Here is a 25,673-nt window from a genome sequence, read left to right as displayed (position 1 = left end):
ATTTAGGTTAAGGGCGTACATGTGCCCACTCCCACAGACGCACAGATGTGGGCTATGTACAGAATGTTTTGACACAAGAGACCACTTTTATTTTTTCCACAGTTTTGTAATGGTAAGGGGAGAAATTATAAAAAAGTCAAATAACTCAATTTACTCAAAAGAAAATCTCAAGGTACGCACAGTGTGTACTGCTGTACAGCTGCAGGCTCGTCTGGGAGTCAAGTCAATTGTCTAAACAAGCAGGCAATGTTCAGGAGGATTTAAAGTTTTCTTTAAAAAAAAGAATAAATCAAAGTGAAAGCAGCAGTAGAGCTACCTCAAGCATTCTGTCACCTTGAGCAACACAACTCATAAGCTGCTGGTAAGTGGCTTATCAAGAAGACCCCAAAGCACTTCACACTACAGTTATTCACACATTCAAGCGCACACTCACATGCCAATAGTGGCAAGCAACTGGATAGTAGCCACAGAAGAGAGGCTGCCATGTACCAGCCCCACCAGGCCCTCTAACCACCACCAGCAGGCAAGGTGGGTGAAGTGTCTTGCCCAAGGGGCAGGGAGCGGGGATCAAGCCAGCAACCCACCCATTGCAGGGCAAACTCCTACCACCATTGCCCCTAAAAAGTTTAGGGGAATTGTGAAAAAGATGCATTTGAAATCACACCCTTATCACTGAGGTTTTTTGGAATACACCTCCAAGTGGACCAAGGACCAATCAAATCTTCGACCAGCTAAGTGTAGCTGGACTCGAGACGGCCTGTTAAAGTAAGGGTAGACAGATGACTGAGACTGGACAACAATGCTTGGTTCGGTTTCAGTGTGTGAAGCAGGCAGCATGTCAAGACCTGCTGTGTCACCTAAGCAGATTGATGGGTTTGACGTGTATTAGCTCCTGTCGCTGGGTTACCTCACTGCCACGGAGTGAAACAAGATTCACCTCCAAGGCTGTCAGTCATCAGTTAGCAGACGCATCACTCACGCGAAAATACAAGACAGAGTTCCAGTATTGCCTTGGGTCTGCAGACTAATTATTTATAGCCCATTAGGGTCAGAGAACTAAATAAGACATTTATAAAAGTGAATATAGAAAAAACGTTGGGGAATGGTTCACTATAGAGATCTTCCTCCAGAATTGTCCTATACGCTGAGACCTCTGGAGGACAAACTGACCACAGTTCCTCACTCTGATACTTTTTTTCTACTATTCTACCATTTATATTATTCACTGCTATTTCAACTATTTACGTTTTGTTTTCTCTCAGTTTATTTTTTTAATTTTTTTTTCCACAGAAGCCAGATCTGATTCGGCATTCTGTGATACCTTCCTGGAGAGAAAGCTGAGATAATGCTGCCAACAACTAAACATTCTCCCTCTCCTTCTATTAACGTTTGACTTTTCGTTAACATAGAAAGTTCTTCTACGTCGGTTCATCTGGTTCTTTTTGTATCTCTGTTCTTTCTTCTCAAATCCACAGTACTGAGCCAGGTTCTGGTTCTACTGGAAGGTTCTTCCTGTTAAAGGGGACATTTTTTCTCTCCACTGTCACTACATGCATGCTCGGCATGAAGGATTTCTGTAAAGTCAACGACATAATGCAAGTGATTGTCTATTGTCACTACATGCTTTACCCATCAATAAACTTAGTTACGTGTGATTTTCATCGCATTTCTTCTCCAATGGAAACACAGGAATTGCAAAATTAGTGGAATATTGACAAAGTTTTGCGCACATCTGTAACGAGATCACAGCTAATGACTCAATGCCATCTGCAGGGTTTCCTCAGAAAGACAAAAACCAGTTGTGCTGTTTGATAACTAGAACTGCTTGAAATGTATGTGTGATTCAACTGAAATGACATTTCTTGTAAAGTGCCTCAACATGACATTTGTTGTGAATTGGTGCTATAAATAAACTGAATTGAATTCAACTGAATTTTCTCTCAAAGAGGACACCAGAAGACACATTAGGCTAATCATGTTTTTTTTTTTAATGTCCACTCTCTCTCAATGAACCTGGTAAAATCTTCATCTTTAAGTAATAATGTAATAAGCTTCCAGAGTTTTACAGGTGAAGTTAGTCGAAATTTTCTTTTTGACAAACTATGATGTCACAACGTAACTTCTGCCATTGGTTTTTCTCAGCCAGCCTCATCTGGCCGATGCGTGTCTGTCTGTATGCTACCAAAGATTTTAGTTTTGAAGTTTGCACTGGTTTTCCTGGATATGATTGGTGACCAAAGTGTGACTGTCTATGGTCATGGGATGGGATAATTCATAATTTTGTTCAAAATGTGTTCCTGCATAGCTTCACCTCCAATGTAAAAAGTGAAGATAGTGTGTCCAAAGTTTTGCTTGTGACTATATCTATTTTATTTATTAATTTAAAACTGGTTCTAAAACTTAGCTTGTGATCCTGATTGAGTAAGCTGGTAGTTTTACCTTGCAAACATGAAACTGATTTTGTTTTAAAGTATTCATGAGATTGTCCATAACTCAGAACAATGGGAAATTCCAATAAACCCACTGAAGACTCAGGAAGAATAATTGTGGATTTGGACATTTGGGGAAAGTCTGTTTCTAAACAACAGATTCCAATGCAGTCTACATGACTGCACATAAATACAAGTGGTTCAGACGTGTCACCATTTCTCCAGGCTCTGAAAAATCTAAAGACCAAAACTGATCTACGTTCAGGAACCAGCAGCATCTCTGTCTGCATCTACACTGATGATCTCTGGAACTCTTTTTATTTCAGCAGCTCAACATCTGCTTTGTGTTTAAGATTTTATTTTCAGTGGTCAGATTGTTCTATTTCACACCTGAATTAAATTAGCTGTTAATTTTTTGTTGTTGTTTCTTATGTGTATTTTTTTCTTTTTGCTTCTGTGAAATCTTTGAATCGTGCAAATGGTAAAATGATATTCATCTTAGACTCCAGCTCTGTGCGGTGTGTCTGATGTGTAGAACTCTGTGGAATTCAGAACTGCTTGGTAACTTTCTGTTTCTGTGTGTGCAGCGAGTTGTTTACCGTTCCGATTTCCAGTATTTGGGTAGAAACACAGTCCTAGACGGAGAGCGAGTGAAAGAGAGAGAGAGGGAGAGAGAGAGCGCTCCTTCCTCTGGTTTCCTGTCAGAGCAGCATGCGTGTGTGTGGGGGTGGGCGTGTGTGTGTGTGTAAATAGTTATGCAGTAACTCTCCAGCTGCTGAGCAGAGCAGAGCAGGTCGGACGCACAGAAATCGTTCCCCCAGCTTCTCTCTCTTCTACGTGAATGAACGGGTTCAGAAGCTGCCTCAGTAACATGCACGGACCGCAGTGCTGCTCATCGTCACGGGGAGTTTCGTTACCATCATCATTAGTATTATGGGCTGTTTTCTTTTTGCCGCTGCTCAAACCTGGGACAGCTGGTGAGTAAAAAACACTTTAAACTTTACACAAGCTCTCTGTCTGTTTGACAGCCACGGGCTAACCATCCGCTCACTCATGTCAGCCATGTTTTGTTTGTTGTTTTTTTATTAAAAATGTTTAACGTTAAACTTGGGAGTGCTTCCTTCTGGCATACTTATGTGTGGATGGTTGGAGAGCCGAGGGGGGCAACAGGTGAGCCGCTGATACGCTGGTGACTGCTGGACGGCACACATGAGTTTGTTTAATAGAAACGTTCAATAGAAATGTCTTTCCCTCGTGTAATCAGATAATTCTTGTTTACATACCATGAAGTCCCATATGGAGAACTTCACTGTTTTACTGCTAGGCTAAGATGTAGTGAAACATCATCCTAATTTTAGAGATTAATCACTCTAGCGCTGTGATCAATCACGGTTAATCACTGCCTAACTTTGCAATTTTAAAAAATAAATGTGCACAGAGATGTGAATCTTGCAGGAATGGAGCTCTGGGCATGCCCCGCCTTCTACTGCATGTCAGTCAATTAAAATGCAAATTATTACCTTTATTTACCTATTTTGTAGCAGAAAGCAGGTTATGTGGTCTCCCAGTACTCAAGGGAAACTTCCTCCCCTACATGCATACAGGAAGAAACAAATGTGCTTAGGAAGCAACGGACAGATAGGCTATATTTTATTTTTTGGCTTTTGCGTGTCCCACTCCTTTTTGATGCTGCCCTGGGCAACTGCCCATATCAAAAACTGCCACTGTATGCACGTTTTCTAAAACATTTTGTCTCAAACTAAACATGTCTGAATGTTCTCAGTTGTCCAGGGTTTGTGTATCCAGGAAGGTCTAAAGGAAGTCATAAACATTCATTTAGAAATGTCCCTCTCCATTCATTTCCTGTAGAATTTGTGCGATGAGGTGATGGTCTTCTGTCCTCATCCAGCGACCGGTCTAATTCATGCATATGAAACTTCAAGCTTGTAGATGAGCACACACGGGTTAGCAACGCAACACAAGAAAGTAAAAAAAATTGTAAACTTTAATCACTGTCTGCTGTCACACAAAAACTTTCACCTACTGCTGTCGTTCTTCACTCCCATCTGCATTATGTAACATGAACGTGTTCAAGTTTTCAGATGAATTGCATCCAATAACGTGTTGACGTTGACAGTCCTTGTCAAAATATTTGAATGCATTACAATAGGCTAAAAGCAGAACTTTTAAATATTCATTTTATGCATTTGGTAGAACATTATGCAGATTTCAGAGATTTTGTTATTTTTTTTCACAAGTTAGACTTGAGCCAGAAAGACATTTCTGTGGGGCAGCCAATAAACAAGCACAGAGGAGAGATTCAAAAGTCAGAGACACAGAGATGTATTCTGGGAAGTTAGATGCTCTTGGGATCTTATTGGAAAAGCCCAAATTTTCCGAGAGTGAATGATGTAGTTGCAAAAGTATCAGGGAATGTTTTCCTGGTTTATTTCACATTTATACAGCACTGGATAACAAACTGCCTCAGAGAGTTTATGATCTTTTTTCACATTTTATCAAATTACTTCTACAAATATCAATGTTCAGATGAACATGGATGAGCAGCTAGCTCTGACTGAGCAGACTGGCATGTTGTTTTAGAACCAAACCATGTTTTAAAGGTGCAGTATATCACTTTTATTTAAAAAAAAAATTCTTTACAAATTTGTTAAAACTATCACTATGTCATAACAGTTTATGAAAATATTGAACTCCTCCTCCGTGAGCTACTATTGCTGTCTGAAGAAACGCAGCACTCCCAGTCAAAAACAGCCAACCAGAGTCAGGAGGAGGGCCATAGCGCTGTCAATCAACCTCAAGTACTCACTGTTAAACGTGCTAATGGGGGAGAAACAACTAACCATTACATTATGAATAAAGTTTCTATCTATCTGTCTGTCTGTATCTACAGGAAAACTGCGTAGATAATGCTAACTAGCCTTAGCATTCACAACAGGCTGTGCTAGCTGCAGTATGGCAGAGATAAAGGGGGGGATAGAGAAAGGGAGATAAGCAGCACCACATGGAGGGGTGATTGACAGCGCTGAGACCTGTCTCCTGGCTCTGATTGGTTGTTTCTTGTTAGCACTGGGAGAAGGCTGGGAGCTCAATCTCTTCAGAGATTGTCTGAATCATAACATACTGTCATAACATTATGACAGTTTCAAGCAATATGTAAGTTAAAAAAATATTTTCTATAAGAGTTACATGCTGCAGCTTTAACTTCTCCAGAACCTCCTCCTTGTCTTGTCTCCGTGGTTCCTTGGTCTCCATGATGCCGTTTGTTCTCTAATGCTCTCTAACAAACGTCTGAGGCCAGAAACAGAACAGCTGCAGTCAGATTCAGATTACGTCACACAGAGCTGGACTGTGTGTAACGGGACACAACATGAAAAGATTCCTCCCACTGCCATAATAATTATGTTTGTTATCAATTTAAGGACTTGGCTGCAACACTGAGACAGTTACTGTGAAGGTCTAAGTCATTATAAGCTACTGTATAAACTCGGCTACTGCTGTCCTTCCCCTCCCACTCTTTGTTCCTGCCGCCCCCCTCCAACAGTGGGGCCTATTTTCAACCTGGAAATCCCACATACCAGAGGGACTGTGTGGTCTTGTTGCGTCACAAATAGTCACACCATATGCACAATAGGACGAGCAAACATCTGAGCAGATCCTCCGTCTGTGGTGGATCACTCACACATTTTCATTCCCTGCTGGCCTGACCTCCCCAGGGCACGATGGACTGCAGGAAGCTCCGCGGCCCACTCCCCGCCCGTCCTAAACAGCTTCAGTCTGTTTTTGTTGTCCTTATCTTTCCTCCCTCTGTTTGGTTTTGGCTGATGTTGATGACCATCAGCAGGAAGGTTCCATACTTTTGTCTTCAGACTGCTCCTCCATCGTGTCTGGGTGACTTGCGTCTAAGCCTGTCGCAATAAGCAATTAATCAATTAATCAATTAATCAATTAATTGCATGTTGAATTAAAATGAGCTCCATCATTTCCACCCGCATGCTTGTTTGTTTTCCTCATGGCTCTCTAACCATCTGTCTAATAGCTCATTTCAACAACAAGGCAGTTCAGAGTGCTTTAAAACATCACACAATTATCAATTATGAAAGAACAAACATTACATTTTGTCAAATGTCGTCATCAACGTCATCAAGCAAATACACATCAGATGTATTGATCAATGTTCCAGTTACTACTGAACAAAGGCAACTCTAAACATGTTGATTTAAAGGAGATCAGTGTTTTGGCTGTTTTGCAGTTTTCAGGAAGTTTGTTCCAAATTTCCGGTGCTAGAATGCTGCTTCTCCATGTTTGGTTCTGGTTCTGGGGATGCAGAGCAGAACCAGAAGACCTGAGAGGTCTGGAAGGTTGATACAACACCAGCAGATCTTTAATGCATTGTGGTGTTAAACCATTCAGTGATTTATAAACTAACAGTATTTTAAAGTTTATTCTGTCAGTGGAAGAACTTTAGAACTGGGTGATCTGCTCTATCTTCCTGGTTTTAGTCAGAAAACAAGCAGCAGCGTTCTGGATCAGCTGCAGCTGGAAAATTGATTTTTTAGGCAAACCTTTTGCAGTAATCAATGCGACTAAAGATAAACGCATAGATGAGTTTCTCTAGATCTTGCTCAAACATTAGTTCTTTAATCGTGGAAATGTTCTTCAGAAGGCTGATTTTGTAACTGTCTTTATGTGGCTCTGAAGGTCCGTCTCTACTCCCAGATTTCAGACATGATCACTAGTTTCTAGCTTTATTAACTGAAGTTTACTCTGGATCGTCCCTACTTTGTTCCGCTGCAAGGGTCTCGACTGACATCACCTTCCTGCTTTCTCTGCGTAAGGAGGAGTGAACTCTGGAATTAGTGACTAGATAGGCTCACGGTCTTATCCCACAGAGTTTAGCCTTCAAGTCCCTTTAGGAGTAGCAAGCCATCTAGTTAAGTTATCTAAATGGATTGTTGGTGTTATTAGTTTGCACTTTTTGTTTACTAAAGTCGATACTGTCAGTTTTGCCTCTTTTTGTCAGGAATGGAGTCTTTAAAAGTGAGGATGAACCAGAAGGTAGACGTCGGTCTGGAATCTTGCTTTTATTTTTCTTTACTCAGGGCATGAGCAGGTCAACACTTGGAGAGACACTGACATACATAATACCCAGACAAGAATCCTGCGCCAGACAAGGACGTAACTCAAACTTAAATACTACGGGGAACAGGTGAGGGGAATAACTGATCAGCGGACACGCAAGGACTAAATTAACAGAGAGAGAACTGGAGAATAACTCAGATCAAAATAAAACCTGACATCTGACAGAAAACGCATATGAAACAAAAAAACCCACACGACACCTCAACATACTGGCATCATGACAGTTTTCCCCGTCTGAGCCACTGGTAAGTATTGTTTTTTTTGAAGGACAAATTTGTTTAGAGACTTCATAATTTATTGTTCTTATTTATTTATTTTGAATATTTAAAACTTCTTCAAGTGTTAAGAGATCTTTAGAAATTATTATTATTATTATTATTATTATTATTATTATTATTATTACCATTTATTGGAATAATATCTGGGATAATTTATGATCCAGCAAAATTTGTAGTGCCTTTCATATTTCTTAAATCTGGTCAAATAAGAAGCTTTTCAGCAGAAATAATGTTGCTGAATTTCCTTAAGTCTCTTCTTGTGTGTTGCTCAGTGTCCATTTTCCCCACTTAATTACAAAGATGTTTCTTTAGTCTGAGAATGAAAATCATTTGTTCCATCACATTAGTTTCCAGAACAATATTCATCCATCCATCATTGTATGGATGGAGCATATATCAGTAACAGTTACTTGTTATGGCTTTTTTTTTTACAGGCAATTAACAGAATCTTTATCAAGTTACACGTCTTCCTTCAAAACATGGTTTTTTTTATGTTTCCAAGATACATTGTCTTAAAATCTTGTGGTACTCCAAAATTCTTTCAATTATAACATTCACATTCCTCCAAAACAAATCAAGTTTTTGAAACTCCCAGAATATTAGTGAATGATTTGCTTCTAGATTTCCAGACATTCCCCAACAGAGGAGGTGAGATCTTTCCTCACTCTTTATCCTGGCTGTAATGAAGAATCTAGTAATGTGTCGTGAGATTCAGATCTCCAGAGAGCTCTTCTGCGTATCCTCCTGTATTTCCAGGGTTCAGCCTGGGGTCACTCCCTTTGACCTCTCTGTAGGATCTCTCTTTGATTCTCTAATAACCATATAAGGCCGTTTTCCTGCCTTCACTTTGCTGAATCTGTGAGGTAGAAGAGAACGGGTGATGGTCATTTGATAAATATTGACAGTTTTAATGCAAAGTTGCCACCTTTAATTGAAATTTAACACAACTCTTCTTTAAAAGTGTCATTATTTACGGAATAATGAAAATTTGACACTTTTAATGCAGCTGTGCTCTAAAAATGTCACTATTTACTGAATGACACTTCATGACAGCAGGCGTTAACATTTATGAGGACTCCTTCGTGTTCATGGCAGTGTCGTGTCAGTCTTATTGGTAACACTTATAAATAAAGTGTTACCCAAATGTATTTTCGTGATTCCAATTTACACAGTTATATGGTCAATTGAAGCACAGCTTACACTGCTGACAGCTTTATACTGGAAAGTGTGATCACTAAATAATTTTTTTCATGCATTAAAACTTTATTAGAAGACTAAAAACACAAACGCTCAAACTTGCTGGATGCAGTTTGAGCCAGTTTTAATAAAAGCAACTCACTTTATCTTGATGCCATTATATAAACTTCAATTAGTAAGAAGATTAATATTCTTCCACCATTCATCAAGTTTACCCTCAGCAGAAGAGGAGACCTACTGTGTGCACGGTTTGGAGACTTTTGGTATTTTCCATTCTCTTATGATTTGATAGCAGCAGTCCTTGTCTGTCAGGAAAGTCCTCACTGGCACCATGAGCTCATATCCTCAGCCAGCTAGAACCAGCAGAGAGGAAGTTATCTCCTACTGGAACAAGATGCCTTGTGTGCTGTAGATTCTGGCAAATAAGCTGGAATAAGCATGAAGTGCTTTCATACTGCATTTGTCTTTGGTTATCAATACAGCCATGTCTGTTATAGGGCCCAAGACACTTTGGGCTCTACAAAATATACAAATAGCTAATTGATTGCTAATTAATTAATTGTTAATGTCAATTACAAATCAGCCAATCAAAAGTCATCAGTTCAATGCATTTCTGTTTGTAGACACAGTGAAGATAACTCGCTGAAATTGGAAGTAAGCGTCAGAACGGCTCGGAAAAGTAGGAAATGTTTGTTTGTGCCAAAATGGTCCAAAAAAGAGAGAGAATACTAACGAGTGCCAGCTGTGTTGATGTCGGAGGATAATGACAGACTAGCCTGAGATGATGGAAATTAAATTCCAATAGTAGCTCTGAAAATCTCATAAAAATATGCAGAACACCATGTCTGTAAGCAGAACACATCAGACCCTGAAGCAGGCTGACCCCAGCAGCAGAAGACCACACACACCCACACACACACACACCCGCCCACACACACACACACACTGGTCCTCCTGTTGGCTCACCTAAGCTAGACGGAAGCTCACAGCCTGAGTCACAGATATTTAACTTAACGGTAGACTTGTTTTGATTGGTACTGAAACTGCAACATTTGTTCCAGTTGCAGTTTCAGTACACACTCCTTCACACTTCACACTTCACCGAGTCAAACCAACCAAACCCTTTGAGCAACCTTTCCCCCCCTCACCTGTGGTGGCGCTACTGAAAGTATCAACACAAAAACCTCTGAAGAAGACACTGACCTTAACATCCTTCTTCAAGAATTCTAATGGAGTGGTGTAAGGTTTTAGTGTTTGCAGGATTTCTCTTTTTTCTTTGGCAAAATACAATGAGACATTTCTCCATCCTAGACTCACGCATTTGTTTTGGTTTTATTTACCCATAATTCCATGCGCTATAATAGAGAATAGCATATTCCTGCTCTGGTCTGTGTGTTCACAAATGCACTCAAATGTCAACAGAGTTCACGTCAGATGAGCCCAGACGGAGGTTTGTAGGCGGATCAGAGTTTGATTCCACATTCACACATCCCCAAACCAACCGCACCTTCGAGCCAAATGGACTGGAGTTTGACTGAAGCGGATTAAACGTGGCTGCTGTGAATGCAGCCTTAATATCTTTTTTGGTTATTGCATTGATTAAACCCAGAAAGCCTATCCAGTTACTCAGAAGAAATCCTAATTAAAATTCCATTGATTTATTGAAAAAGTTGCATGTCTACATCTGCTGCTGCGACAATCAAACAACTTAATTGTTCCTTAAGGATTTTACTAAAGCATCTTTATGTCCTGCTTCCAGCAGGATAGTGCTGAAAGTTCTAGTTTGGAAAAATTGTTTTTATCATTTTCAAAAGTATTCGCCGAGGGCGTTGAATACTTTTCATAGGCACTGTAACGAATTTGTCTTTCTGAAGGTTCTTCTTCAGTCTAAGTCCTGGCTGGATTTTTTTTTTTTTTTTCACAAACAGACCTTAAACCATGAAAAATCTGCTTAACGACAATCCAAGGTTTTCTCCTCCACTTTCCTGGGATGGAGTGAGGTCACCTGATTTCATTGTGTGATTCCAAAAAGTGGCCCCAAAGTTGGAAAGACTGGAGCTGTTATAAAAAAAACATTCCTCAACTGAAACACAATGAGCCACCTGTGGATACCATGGACACGGTTTTATTTTATTCTGTTTACTTAGTTTTTGTACAGACAGCGTTCCTAATTCTTGCATTTTATACAAGTACAGTATATACTGTATATATATATATATATAAATATCAGGTCAGGAGTTTAAGTGTCTCAGAATAGTTTTCTGCTGAATGTGGTGCAGGTTTGTAGGCCAGCTCCCTCATACACCTGTTCATCTTGCCTTATACAAAAATGCTTATATACTGTATATGTAAATATCTGGGTACAGTTGTGTACAAACAGAAACATTTCTCCTTTAAAACCAGCAGCATTTATTTGTAGAACAATAACTCAGCCAGGAGTTCTTTTTAAAAAATATACTGAAAAATATTAGATTTTTATTTTTTATTTTTTTACTAACTTTTCAGCAAATTTTAACTGGGGAGAGTAAATAAAAAAAGATTAAATGTAAAGTGTGACTGGGTACAGATTGATTGACTATGTGCTGCTCAGCACAGCGGCTTTTATTCACCTCCAGGTCTTGTGCGTGTGTGTGTGTGTGTGTGTGTGGGTGCTAGTGCTCTGCAGTTTCACTCTCTGCCTTGCGCAAATTCAACTTAGTGTGACGGAATGTGTGTTTAAAGCATATTAAGTGTGTTTCCAGTGAAATGAATAACCCGACCGTTCCTGATCGGGTGACACAGGAACGCCTGCCGCCGGCCTGCTGAGACGAAGCCAGTTGGCCTGGACACAGGCGGACGCTGTTGTTTTGACCACATGATTCCCTGGTTGTGGGAAGCCCAAACCCTCCCCCGGCCCAGTCTGCTTTCACAGTTCCACTCTGTAGACGTTCTGCCGGGTCAACGGAACTTACCGTGGCGCTGGCTGCGGTTGTTTTGTCTGCATCTTGGTTTCAGTCTGCTTCCGTTGTTGTTTATAAGAGGAAAAGTGATTGTGATGATGATGAAGTGGATTGTAACCATCAAAATACTAACACCATACTTCTGATTTGTCTGATTAGGTTTCTGTGATTTTTTTTTTCTTCGTATCTCTAACAGTTCCCTTACCCATGAACCAGGGGAGTCAGACTCATTTTCATTTTTAAAGATCACAGGTTGTCAAAGATGTGACAGGATGTATTGATAGAAACCATTAACAAACTGCTATGGTTCCATAATATTAAAACTGAATATTATGGAACCTCTTTTAGCATCGCTGTCATTTGGAAATATGCAGATAAAAACTGCTTTGCTTTGATTGATAAAGCCATTTTTAAGCACACAAATGTTTTTTTGAAGGTTCTTCTCATGTGTCTACTCTAGTCTGTGGAGAGGGCCACATGAAAACTACAACAGGCCAGATTTGGCCCCTGGGCCTTGAGTTTGAAACCTGTGCTGTAGAGGAAAGATGTCATATTGCAGTAAGTTTGAAGAAAAATAAGCCTCTCACAGTCAGCAATTTTATAATTTAAACTCATGATCAATTAAAATCAGCTCAATCATTTCCATTTGCATTATTTATCATTTATCTCTTTGCATTTGCAAAAAAATAAACATTACAGATGAAGTATTAAAATAACACATTCCATTTTCCATCACTTTTAAAAACAAAGACAGACTCCTTACTTTAAGATCGGAAAGTATTTTAGATTTTCCATACAAAATAAGAATGTCCTTCATTTAAAGTGGAGTCTACTTTGTCTTATATACCATAAGCTCATATCTAATACACATACATTCATTTCCACATTTACTCATACACAAATACGTGAATACATCTGTTAAAATAAATTACTTTTTATAGTATATTTTCAGTTACTGTAAGAAGTACTTTATGTTTACGTGATTGACAAGTTTTTGCAAGCTGGTTTTTCCCAGCTAGTTTACATTAGATTAATTCTGTCCCCATCTATTTCCACACACACTTTTCATTCTCTCATTTCTTGGCCAGCCCAGATGACACACTTGCTCTGTCCGCTGCGCTGTATCTCCCAGGTGAAGCTAAACGATGCAGCGGAGCTCTTAGGACGATCGGCTCCGGTGATGAGCTGGTTTCTGCTGGAACTGTCTGAAAGCCTCCAGACAGTCATGTGGAGTCGGTGACTCTGCAGGTCTGAGCCGTCTGTAGAATCAGCCATGTGCCTGGAAGTCTGTGAAAACCATATGAGTCATTTGGTGGGTTAATTCTGTTCACACCTCCGTTCCACACCATGGCCTGCAGTCGCTGTTTTTGATCCATGAAAGGAGTTGTCACTCCCCACCTCTTACTGAAGGTTAGTTAAAGGTCAAATGGCGTTTTGAAAGTTAATTTGCAACAACTGAGATGGTTCACACCTGTAGGCCAGTCTGACACTGAGGCTGTATTATAACTCAGAATTGGCTTACCATCTATTCATTTGGCCTGTTTCTGCATTAATGTGTCCCTAAGGTTAGGGTAGAGTGGCGAACCAGAACCTTCTGTCAGAATATTCATCTTTCAACAGCTATAAGGCGCATAGCTGACTCTGCGCATAAATAATTACTCAACTGAAGCAACGTTAAGCTGAATGTCAGCATCACATGTACTGGAGAAAAAAAATCACCTTAAGTCCAAATCCAGCTAGCTGGAGTGTGGAATCAGTCCAGACTGCGTAACATCGTGATGACAGGGAAATTTAACGACAGCTGCACATGCTACATTCAGGTACAGCTCAGATCCTCGGTTGTCAACATATAAAAAAAAACAAGTCTAAATTGTTTTATAAATGTTTTCTCAAATGTGAGCAGTCTTAATTAAAATGTTAAAATATTAGCACTGATCATTTTCAAGTGGTTATGTTGTTTTACATGCTTTAGCTGTGCCTGCTTATGCTGCTTTATCCATGGAAAATATCCAACCAGATGTCCTGTTCATTCTATACTTTACATGTTTTAAGTTTTAGAACATCTTAAAATAAAATTACATTTAGAAATTGAAAATAAATCTTTTTTTTTCTTTTGTTTTACTGCTGGCTAAAGTATGAAAAAAAAATCATATATCCTTATTAACCCTCCTGTTATGTTCGTTTCTAGGGTACAGCAAAAATGTTCGTGGGTCAATTTGACCCAGGGAGTGTTTAATCATGCAATAGTGTCAGAAACCAAAAAATTCCTCCAAAACATTTTTGTATCTGATTATTAACTCCAATACTAACCATTTCAATCAATATTTGTGCAATGATGTTTTATTATTTCTCAGAAATTAAGGATCAATGACGACAACCTGCTCATTTACTCATTTGGACATAAAAAATGGAATTTAGATTTTTAATGTCCACTGAAAAAAACCTAGACACAAAAAAACAATAATTTCCTTGAAGTTGACCTTTGGTAAATTATTTTATATTATACTTTTTTTTTTTTACCAAAGGGTGATCTTTATAATTGAACTTGAGACACACATACTGTTCTGGGTCAAATTGACCCGCTGATTAAAATCAAGATAAATGAGTCATGCAGAGAGTATTTATGTTTTTCTCCACTTCTGCTGAGTGTCCACTCAGTGTGGGTGGAGTTTGTCCACAGGAACAGAAAAGATTCCCGTCAAAGGTTGTGTGAACACCTGCTTTCTCGCAGTTTCCTAGTGAAGTAAAGAGAATAGTGAGAAAGTGGGCTTGTGTGTGTGTGGTTGCGTGTGGGTGTGTGTGAGTGTGTGTGTGGTGAAATATGGTTCATAACTGCAAGGAAACATATAGAATTGGACATTATAAAATCTTTTTTTGCACTTTAACCTGACTGCCGGGTCAAATTGACCCGAACAGTATCGATGTAAAAAGTAGACCTAGGGTTTGGTACAAATGTGTAAAATGAATAAATTTTCAACTTATGTCTAGAGTGCACCTATTAAGACAAATAGAAAACGTTTCATGCAAAAAAAATGCTTCTATTTATTTTTTTTTAATTTGTAAATTTTAAAACGGGTCAATTTGACCCGGAACATAACAGGAGGGTTAATTTTTCTTGGATGAAAATACACCCAAAACAGACAGAACTGTTATCTTAAAATACACGTTAGTGTTACCAAGGAAACACCAGATATAAATGTAATTTTCAAAGGGGGAAAAATGAATTAGATGCGTGTAAGTCCAAAAATAAAATCACACATAAATATGCCTAAAACATATGGTAGGTTTTAGTTCTCCCTCTAGGGAGCAACAGAAGAGCCTTTCTTGCAGAGATGAAGAGCAGTGGCACCTGTAATGGACATAAAGGTTTTGTTTTGGAAGGTCAGAATTCAATAGTCACACTCTAGATTTGTTCCACAGACGATGAAATGCATTTCTGGGAATGTTTTTAAAAAACGTGTGTTTTTAAAATGCTTGTGGATCTTGCTGCATGCAAGAGCCCCAGAAAAAAAACTATAAAACATCGGAAGCTGCAAAAATCTTTATGACTGGAGCATAGTGAGCTTTATGATATTTATGTTGGTCTGAAGGTGAAAAGTTTAAAGGTAATTTTATTTATATAGCACATTTTCAGCAACAAGGCAATACAAAGTGCTTTAAGGAGTATAAATACTGTCACAGCCTTCTGCTGTAGCTTCTTCAAATTTTTACCAATATTTGCTGGATCCAATAATTTGACTTTATCCGTACTTCCACAGATAATTCCATGATAAGCTCTTTATTTTCTTTTATTCAACCCACAAGTGTATGTCTGAAAGGATGACTTGGAGATTCTGCAGCGTTTGTTCTAATCTTACAGACGTCCTGAGAGCTGGACATGAACAGGAAACTAACCTGTTGAATGTTTGTGTGTGTGTGTGTGTGTGTGTGTGTTGGTGGGTGTGTGGGTGTGTGTGTGTGTGTGTGTTTCTTGTGCAGGTATACCAGGCATGTCCATGTACCCCATCAGTCGGCTGTGTAAGTTCTGTGACCGACAGAGTTCCTCCTGCAATGGCACAGAGAGCTGCATGTCCCACTGCTCCATTACGTCCGTCTGTGATTCGCGTGAAGAGGTCTGTGTTGCTATATGGTAGGTACAAAGACTCAGAAACTATTAGGAAGAAAATACACTTGTTGCCTTAATTCAGTTCAAAACAAGAGGCTCATATAGCCACCTTCCTAAATTAATGGCCGAAATCATTTTTTATGTCAAAAGATGATTTAGACAAAAAAATAAATAAAAAAATCACTTTTGGTAAAAAAAATAACCATTATTTTAGGAAGGTTACGATATATAGATCTATTGCGCATTGAGTGATCAAATCTATATTCTTTGAAATAATTCTGTCTTTCAGCTTATGAAAACCGTATGTATTCATGTTTCCTTAGAAAGAAAACTTATCAGCTGGAAAAAATAAACTGAACTTTACTCCCATTTTGAGATAACTAGCATCAAATTAGAATTGACAACTGTTTTATAGTACTGTCAATGAGGGACAATAAGGGGTTAAAATATTGTCAGGATGTTATTTTTTATCATTATTTATCCTGAAGATAAAGTTGGACCATAATTTATGAACATACGGTAACACTTTTTGGATATTTTCTTTCTTTTTTTTTGTAAAAAGGAACATAAAGGACTAGAGTACTTCATAAACTCAATAAACTTGTCCTCTCTTCAACCAAAACCTTTGTGTAAGAATGTGGAGTTTTTACCAAGACAGTCAGTCGACTTTGCTCTTGGCCTCTCATGGACTGTAAAAAATTGTAAAAAAAAAAAAAAAAAAAGATTCCTATTTAGTCTGTTTGACTTTCAGGATAAAGAATGAGACCAGCTTCACCGTGGAGACCCTTTGCCACAACCCGTCCCTGTCGCTGTACGGCATCATGCTGGACGACTACAACAGCTCCAGCTGTGTGATGAAGGAGAAGAACTCCACCAGCGGGATGGTGCACGTCTGCTCCTGCACAGAAGAAGAGTGCAATGACAAAATGGTGTTTGTTCCCAGTAAGTGTTCCCGTTCCAATGAAGTCACGCAGTACATGGGTTGATGAATCCAATGATTTCTGCTTTGGAGTTCTAAATTTAATAATGTTTTGACTCATGTCAACATAAAAGCTATTTAAAGTTAAGTCTTTACAGATCAACATCACAACCCTTTCAGATACATTCAGCTGATGAGCAAGGATTTTACTCTTCACCGCCGCCACTTCTATCCAGCTGAACATGTTGTGCATTGAAATGAAAAATGCTTTAGATGATGAAATGGTATCTAGATTACCTCTATCAGTCAGAACAACAAACAAAATTAGAACGTGTTAACGTGTTCACTTATGGAGTAACTCAACATTTTCAGCTATAGAGCGGTGTCCCGTTTCAGGTGGGAATACAACAGGAACCGAATGTTGCTGATGACTCCTGCAGGCTCACATAAAGAGCTCTGCCGGCCAGGACACTGAAGAAGAATTCTATATTGGCAGTAATGCAGAAGAATGGGAGGATTTATAGAGAAATCTGACAGGAAGAAATGACAACGTGGAGCTAGCTGTTGGCTCCCAGCAGGGTGCAGCCATATGCTCCATCCAGATCTGCTGACCTGCTGATGTTCATGAGTTTCCATTAGCGTCATGAGAACGTATAAAATATGGTTTGATTCAAGATGGGAGGCTGGACAACAAACAAGGGATCTACTGGCTTTGTAGTTAATTATTAATATTCTCTCTTTTTTTGACTCAGTACTTGCGATTGCACTTCCTCTGTGGTGTGCTCTCGTAAAAATGTTTTTTTGTTTGTTCTTTTATTTGCTCAATTCAAGAACGCATATTGAGAAACAACCCAGAAGACTCAAACCACTCATTAGTAGGAAAATAAGAAACCCAAAAAGGAATTTACCAAAAAAAAAAAAAAGTCCAGGGAGTGGCCACAAAAACTCTGGAACAAAGCTTTATGGATTGATTAGACAACAAAAAACCTTTTTGGTCGAGATCAAACGTTTGGAGAAAGGAAGGCTCTGCTCCTGATTCCAAATACACAGAAGCTGATCTGTGAAATGCAGTGGACATCGATTCATCAGGTGGGCTTGCTTGGCTCCTTTGTGATGGGCTTAGAGATCAACAGAGACATTTTGGCAACTGGACATGAAGCATTAATCATATCAATCAGTCTACTCACAAATGTAGTCTTCTATCCATGCTAGCGCTGTGATAGATGTGAAAACATGGAACTCAAAGCCTGAATGTTGATCTTTCAGATCATATTCATCATCCTTTCTACCAATTCCAAACTAGGACTGCTTATGATAGAAAAGAAAATCATGAAATCATTGAGTTTAAAGAAGGGAATTGTGTTTTGGCAGATTTAGAAACCTAACAATGTTACAAATTTAATTGATTCTAATTTGTAAATAAAGTGATAAACCTAATGGATGTTGAGACAGTTGGAAGATACTGGGTCAGACTTCTAACTGGGCATACATGCCATTTTGCTTGGTAATCCGGCTCTTTTGGGCCGACACGTTTTTTTAAATTAATTTTTTTTCCTATAATGTAAACCGGCCGGCTCATAAACATTTCTCATTCCTTCATTTTATGACTTTAGGCCTGCCCAGACTCATCTCTTCCCCCTCCACTCTGTCACACCCCGTCCTTCACTCCCCATCCCGTCTCCAGTACTGATGTTGATTAAAATCTGTTGCTTTTAATCATACATGCCTGAGGGATCATTTGCCGAGCCTCCTCTCCTCATTCTGACACCTTCACTGGCACTAACTTCTAAAAACGCTCCACAAAGCATGCAGGTCCAACCTTTCGACGGAGCTACTCTCTGGACACATGCTTGTAAAATGGGAAATGCCAAAATAACATAGATAATTTTGTTACTGTATTTTATTATTTTTTTCTGTTGTCAAAACTCAAAACTGAAAGATAAATTAATTACTCTGCTCTGTGTCAAAGCCAAATGCTTGCAATCTCTAGCAACAATGAAGAAATGTACTTTATCCTCCTGTGCCAGTGCTTTGGTGCATGCTGCTTGAAAACCATAAAAGCTTCCAGGAACTTTGCCTACTTGGATCATTTTGGGTTTGGAAAAAGTAAAACTTTCCTATGTTGTATTTTTTTTTATAGTAAAAAACTGAAGGCCTTCATCACGTTCAATGTGTAAGTGCTTAACTCAGGTCGTGCGTCTTCACTGTATCAGCGCGTTGTCTCATCACATGTGTTTGCTCATCATACCGCCTCTCTGTTTGGAAGGTTTAAGGGGATTGATGGTAAGAAGATGTGGGCCTTTTTCACAGCTTCTGCTCTGGTGACTGCTGCAGTGTGAGAGCTTTGTTAACACTCTTAACATTCAAACAGGAACTGGAAACACAACGCTCGCATCGCGCTTAAACATCACTCGCAGATTCCCCAGTGAGGTTGTGAAAATGCAGCTGTGGGGCTCGTGCAGAGTGGAGAGGGGGAAAGACGTGTCTCAGTCGCTGAATAAAAAAAAGTGTGTATGTATGTGTATGCGCCGGGCACACTGGAGAGCACAGACATATGGTTTCCTGTCTGTGTCGAACTCGATTCAGAAGCATCTCCTGCACGTGGTGACCGGACCCTGTAGACACAGGAGACCTCATCTGGGGAATGACAGAGAGGTTCAGTAGGTCTGATGAGCGGGATGTGTCTCATCCCACACTCTGTTATTAAAACAGTATAAAGTCTTATTCTTCCCATCCAAATCACCATCCTTCTGTTTTGAAGAGTAACAGCTCACCTCTGGTGTACCTCTGGGCCATGATGAATAGTTTGACTCATGAACCATCCTACAAAAACGTAGATGTTCTGTTGATAATTGATTCTAGGTTTGGTGCAGACAACTTGATGACGTGAATGTGCAGCAGTGGTTACAAAATGTGTTTTGTTGCCTTTGTTGATTATACAAAAACTACAACTTTAAAAAACTACAACAAAATCTATTAGAATAAATGTATTAATGTATTAAACAATTAGTTTTAAAAGTACAAAACTTAAACGTTGTAACTCATATTAATTCAAAATTCTTCAGAGTTATTGAAGATGGTGAAAGATCTGCTGTAGCAGACTGTCTCTATTACATCAAATTTGAAGAACCTCTGACTAAAGACAATTTTTTTTTCTAAAATTGTCTCATGAAGAGGATGGTAAGCAGTAATATAGAGCCTTACAAAGTGCTGCCAACCGCTTCATCCTTTTTTTTAACACTTTGTCACGTTACAAAGACAAACGTCCATGTATTCTATTGATATTTTCACTTATAGGCTAAGATAAAACAAAAGCTGGACCAGAACCAAGTTTCATAGTGGGGATGGTGTGTTCAGGGTTATGTGCAATTGTAGCAAGACCACAATTGCTATGTGGTCTTCAGCACCACATAGCAATTTCTACTTAGACGAAAAAATGGGAAGCCTTCCTTCAAGTGTGTCTGGTGATGCCAGAAGTTCCTGCTAAACTTTGGACTCAGAGGGAGCAACGCGGCTTTCGTCCTGGCTTTGGAACACGACACCAGATCTTTACCTGTGTGCTATCTCTGAGGTAGTCATTGGAGCTTCTCTGATCTGCAGCCGTTTCCAAAGTCTTCTGAGCATGTTTCTCAAGGTATTTTTGGGGAGTGGAATGCTCCAGTAGTATGGCATATCTGGGTGAGTACTTAATACAGTGTCTAAAACAAGAGTTGTGTCTGCATTCTCAGCGTCAAGTAAGGCTTGTTCCATGTGTGGGGTGGTTTCCAAGGTTACCCCTTGTCTCTGATTCTCTGATTTTCATTGACTGGTTCTCAAGGCATAGTTGTATAGAGGAGGTTTTCTGGTTTGACAACCCGAGGGTTTCATCTTTGCTTTCTGTGGATGGCGTGGTCCTGTTGGCATCTCAGGGAGTGTTAACATGCATTAGAGTGGTCTTCAGCAGAGGGTGAAATGAGATTAGCTTTTCTAATCATGACTTCCCAATTGGAAAACGGTTTAATGCCTCCTCGGGGTTCTGGGTTCATACTTTAGACTCAATCAGAAGAGTTAAAGTATCTTAGTGTTTTTTTCATGAGTGTTGGTTGGCATGGAGACAGATATGGACAGACAGATTGGGGCTTCATCAGCTGGAAGAGTAGGAGCTAACTCTACATACCTTGTATATATTCCAACCTTCAGCTATGGTTATGACATATGGGTTTTGATGGAAAGAATGAGATTGGTCAAAATTCCTACCCAACATTAGACAGGCCCACTGTGCACACTGTGTCCATATCTGACCCAACACAGATAATTTACTCTAATTAGAGGCCCGAGAACAAAAGTAAGTCCAACACATTATCTTGAACTGCTGCCGGTTTAAAATGCATCCAGTTGAAATTCAACCAGCTAAATCAAGCTCAATGGTAGAAATCCCAGGCAGAACGCTGCAGGGAGATGAGAAATTAGTGGAATTGCGTATGAAGGCAATGGCCCTAAGCCATGAAGATGTAAAAGGTCAAAGAGCAGGATCAGGAGATGCCAAGCCACATAGGGTGTACAGGTCACCAACTTTCTGCAGCAATAGCCTTCAGATCAGCTAAAGATCAGTGTGTACAGAGATTCATAGAATGAGTTTCCATTGATAAACAGATCCCTTATTGCCTTGTATCACCAAGCGCAGAGCTCTGAATGTGGCGGAGTAAACACGCCGTCATTATCCCCTAAAGCTTTGGAAACATGTTTTATAATGATGAATCATGCCTGTCTGTCTGGCAGTTTAATAGTACTCACTGGGTTTGTCAGCCACCGGAACGTGTCTGACTTCATTTCACTCACCATCAAGTGTAAAGTTTGTGTTAGGGCCCCTTAATTCCACTGAAAGAAACTCTTACTGCATCAGAACACAAAACATGTTGGTTAATTTCTTCATCCTAACTTTGTGGGGCATTAACCCAAAGGAAAGTCTGTAAGGACCACGGATGAGATTGGTATGAAGAATGGACGTCCATGATGTATATGCACCCAGGGTTTGGCAGGATGCTATGCCAGAATTTTCCACAAAGTAAATACGCAAATAATATAAGATTTACAAATGGAACAAATAAGTAAAGTAAAAGGCTACGTTTGCCTTAGCCAGCTAGAAACTGAAATCTGTGTGTGGTGATGGACTCTGACCTGAACGCCCAGAGCCACATAAAGACAGTACCAAAGTCGGCCTTCTGTCACTTGGAGAACATTTCCAGGATCAAAGGACTAATGTGGCCATATTTACTGCCGTGCTACTGTAAAAAAAAAAAAAAGGTTTTACATTTGTGGAGGTACATAATGAGAAAAAAAAAGTTGAATGTTGAAGTTGAGCAGAGTTAGCATATATTTATTTTTGTGGTTTGTAATTGTTACCTGATGTGTTTGTCACTTGGCTCATAAAGAGGACAGATTTCCTTGTGACACCAAGTGGGAATGTTTCATCCCCACGAGGCGTTTCTGTCTTAATACCACAGAGAAACTACAATAGATGAGAACCGGAAAAAAAATAGTTACTTGGTTTGGGTCCGCCCAAAAAAAAGGAAGGAGAAGTGGTTTTGTAAATATATTCCTAGATGGACTTTTTTTTAATTCCTTTTTTTCAGCTAAGTCTGGAACTTATCTTGAGTTCTTTCAGTTTCACGGCAGATGGCTTTAATAGAGAAATTGAAATCCAACAAGTCATCGTCTAGACGCATCCAAAACAGCATTCTGGGGCCAAAATGCTGCAATGAAATGTTCTGCAGAGTTATATCACACCATACCACTTTTTTTTTTTTATAAAGCTCTTTAAAATCACCAACAAAACTGACATGCTGCAATGGCAAATGGTTAATTATTATAGAACAGATTAAATAAGCACATAAAAACACAGACAGTCAACATCTCTCAGTCTGTTTAAGGTCTTGGAATAAAAGTGTGTGTGTTTTTTTTTATGAGAAGAGCTTATGAAACAGTGGGTTGTGAAGACAGTGCTGTTACCATAGCAAATAAATACTAACTGCTAACCTCTGTGAGGCTGTAGCATGTTGGCAGGCTGGGTAAGGCCAGATTACAGCTATACTTTCAGTAGGTCTTTAAAATAGTAAACATGTTCTTTTGGTATTTGTGTGTGGGCGTGTGTGTGCGTGTGTGTGTGGGCGTGTGCGTGTGTGTGTTTGCTCAAAAAAACCACAGTAATAATTCGACTTGAATTTTCGATTGAATTTTCAGAAAAAGTACACGAGCCTGCAAGGCTGTTTCAAAGCTTTTTCATTATTCTGACTTGAGACGATCCGTCTGCATGAAGTTCACCAGAACCTGACAAGATGAGACAAGAAGAGCTTTAAACCGGAAGAGAAACGGTTCTGAATGTTCTACAGTGGGGAAACTCAGGTGTAGGAGCAGCCTCAAGATATATAGGTTCACACAGAAGATCAAAAACTTACAAATGTACAAACAGATTAATAATATCTGTTTTTCAATCCCCCTGTTTATATGTATTTTAAAGTATTTTATATATTAGTATTTTGTGTGTATTGCTATTTGTATCGCAGTAAAACCAACTCACCACATTTATAATTGAATCCATCCTGACTTTGATTAACTTCAGTGGTGGCCATTTTTTCAAAATGGCTTTGCCAAGATCTGACTAATCAACTTAAGATCATCAAAAACTTTAAAGACTTTTTGGGGTATTTACTATCTAACCACCTATTACCTGGTCTGGTGCTGCTATTTTTCAACAAAAATGGTTCCTCTTAAATTTTCGCCTGTAACTTCATAAAACTCTTTTAAACTGTGAGTAGTTATTGCTTTGAGTTTCCATATTCTGAGGGAGGGAGGACTAGCTCAAAGTTTCCCAGACACATATCTTTGGCCAAATTACATCTCAAACCAATTAGAGGAAAGCATGAGAATACTCTGGCATCCTGACTGGAAAAGGCCATGCAAGCCTTACTACCAGTTTGACATTCCAGTACATTGCTGGCTGTGTTTACACCTCAAACACATTCTACTCTCACAGAACAGATTACACACTTACAGGCACAGCAAGAAAATGTACCTAACCCCCCCCCCTTTCCCCCCAAAACCCGTCAAGGAGTCATAAAAGCCTTAAAAACATTCAAAGTACAGAAACAGGGAATTTGAGTGGAAGTGTCTACGTGTTTGGAAGCCTTTTTGTTTTTGCAACCCACATACTATTACATTATAATTACTTTTACTATTGGAATTCAAAGTTTTTCCAAAATGAGAAGGAAAGAAACTTTAGCCAGGGCTAAAGTGTTACAGTTTGGAGTGTTACAAATAGAGAGAGAGAGAAAGAAGACCACTGGATTTGACAAGCTCTTTATTCTTATCTAAAGGAAAAGTGAAAGTAATGCTGCCTTCTCCAACAGTTTGAAGTGTGACTCAGTTAGCTGAAGACTATTTTGACAGGCATGAAGGTGCAATAGTTCAAACCAGGAACAACAGTCGGTTCTCACGCTACAACAAAGAGCAAGACAAGTGAAAACCTGACAAGTACACCTTGTGCTTAATGTTGGCTTTTCACCGCTCTGGTTGAACCAGCGGTCTCTCAGTGTGGTGTGTGTGTTTGTGTGTTCATACACCGCTTTCCAGAAAGAAGCAGAATAAACAGGCCATTAGGCGGGCGGGGTCTCCAGTGATGTATCTCTGCTTCCTTTGGATTCATCCAAATACCAAGTCCCAACTTCCCACAATTCCTTGTGCTGTTTACACCAGCCAGGCCAACGTCTCCCTGTCTAGTGATGGACCACGACTATACCACGCTGTCATATTAAGACTGAAAATACTTTTATTGTGGCTCTCTATGAGTTATTAAGCAGCTGAGAACAGAGTTCAGAGTTCCGTTTAGCTTTCTATAGAAAGTGAAACGTTTGTTGTCTCTTCTTCACCTGGTGCAACGTGTTCAGAGGTCAGGTCAGGTCAGACGTTGGTATGTGGAAACCCAGGAAGTGTTTGAGAAGACACAACTCTTTTCCAGCATTGCTAATGATTATGACAACTATTGTGACTCTTACTTTTGCCCCCTACTCACTCTTTTTTGGCAGAACTGTTTTGATACTTTCAATGACCATTCAGCAATTCTCTCATGTTGCCATATTGCAGCTCCTAATTGATTACAATTACGGTACATATTTCAAAATTTACTTCCTTCTTAAATCTAGCTAGATTTTCCACACATCCCAGGTCCTCTTAAGCTGCCACTTATAGCAGTTTTCATAACCTCCTACAGACATGTGGCACCCGTTAGCATCCCAACTGCATGCTCACTTTTCTACCTGAACACTTTCACCAGTGTCCTAAGGCAGTGTTTTTCAAAGTGGGAACCGCCAGGGGGCGCTGCGGGGGCCTCAGAAAGTTGGAGGGAAGTTGAGAAAAAAAAAAGATTAATTCTATCAATTTTTTAATGTTTAATTTTTCATCACAATTTTTGTTATTTAAAATAAATATATATATATGTTAAAATAATTGATTTAAATGTTATTTATGATGTTTTGCTCCTCGAGTTTCTGACAAGAAAAAGACCAAAGGAAACAACCATGAGAGGACGGTGGAGTGCACTGTTACAAAAACCATAAAAACTGTGGAAATATAATAAAATATTATTTATATATATATATATATAAAATATTA

The 25,673-nt window shown here is 39.3% G+C and overlaps 1 protein-coding gene across 1 annotated transcript in view; it reads left to right on the top strand.

The window, feature by feature from the left end:
• Positions 1–3,136: 3,136 nt before the first annotated feature.
• tgfbr2b (transforming growth factor beta receptor 2b) overlaps positions 3,137–25,673 on the top strand; it is a 33,640-nt gene continuing 11,103 nt past the window's right edge. The window contains exons 1-3 of the mRNA XM_032558998.1: positions 3,137–3,406; positions 15,982–16,132; positions 16,860–17,050. Coding sequence (XP_032414889.1) covers positions 3,271–3,406; positions 15,982–16,132; positions 16,860–17,050 — 478 coding nt within the window. The 5' untranslated portion in view covers positions 3,137–3,270. The remainder of the gene's footprint in view (positions 3,407–15,981; positions 16,133–16,859; positions 17,051–25,673) is intronic.

This window comes from Xiphophorus hellerii, chromosome 3 (genome assembly GCF_003331165.1).
Source record: "Xiphophorus hellerii strain 12219 chromosome 3, Xiphophorus_hellerii-4.1, whole genome shotgun sequence".
Taxonomy (NCBI): Eukaryota; Metazoa; Chordata; class Actinopteri; order Cyprinodontiformes; family Poeciliidae; genus Xiphophorus; species Xiphophorus hellerii.
This window is presented reverse-complemented; position numbering and strand designations above follow the sequence as displayed.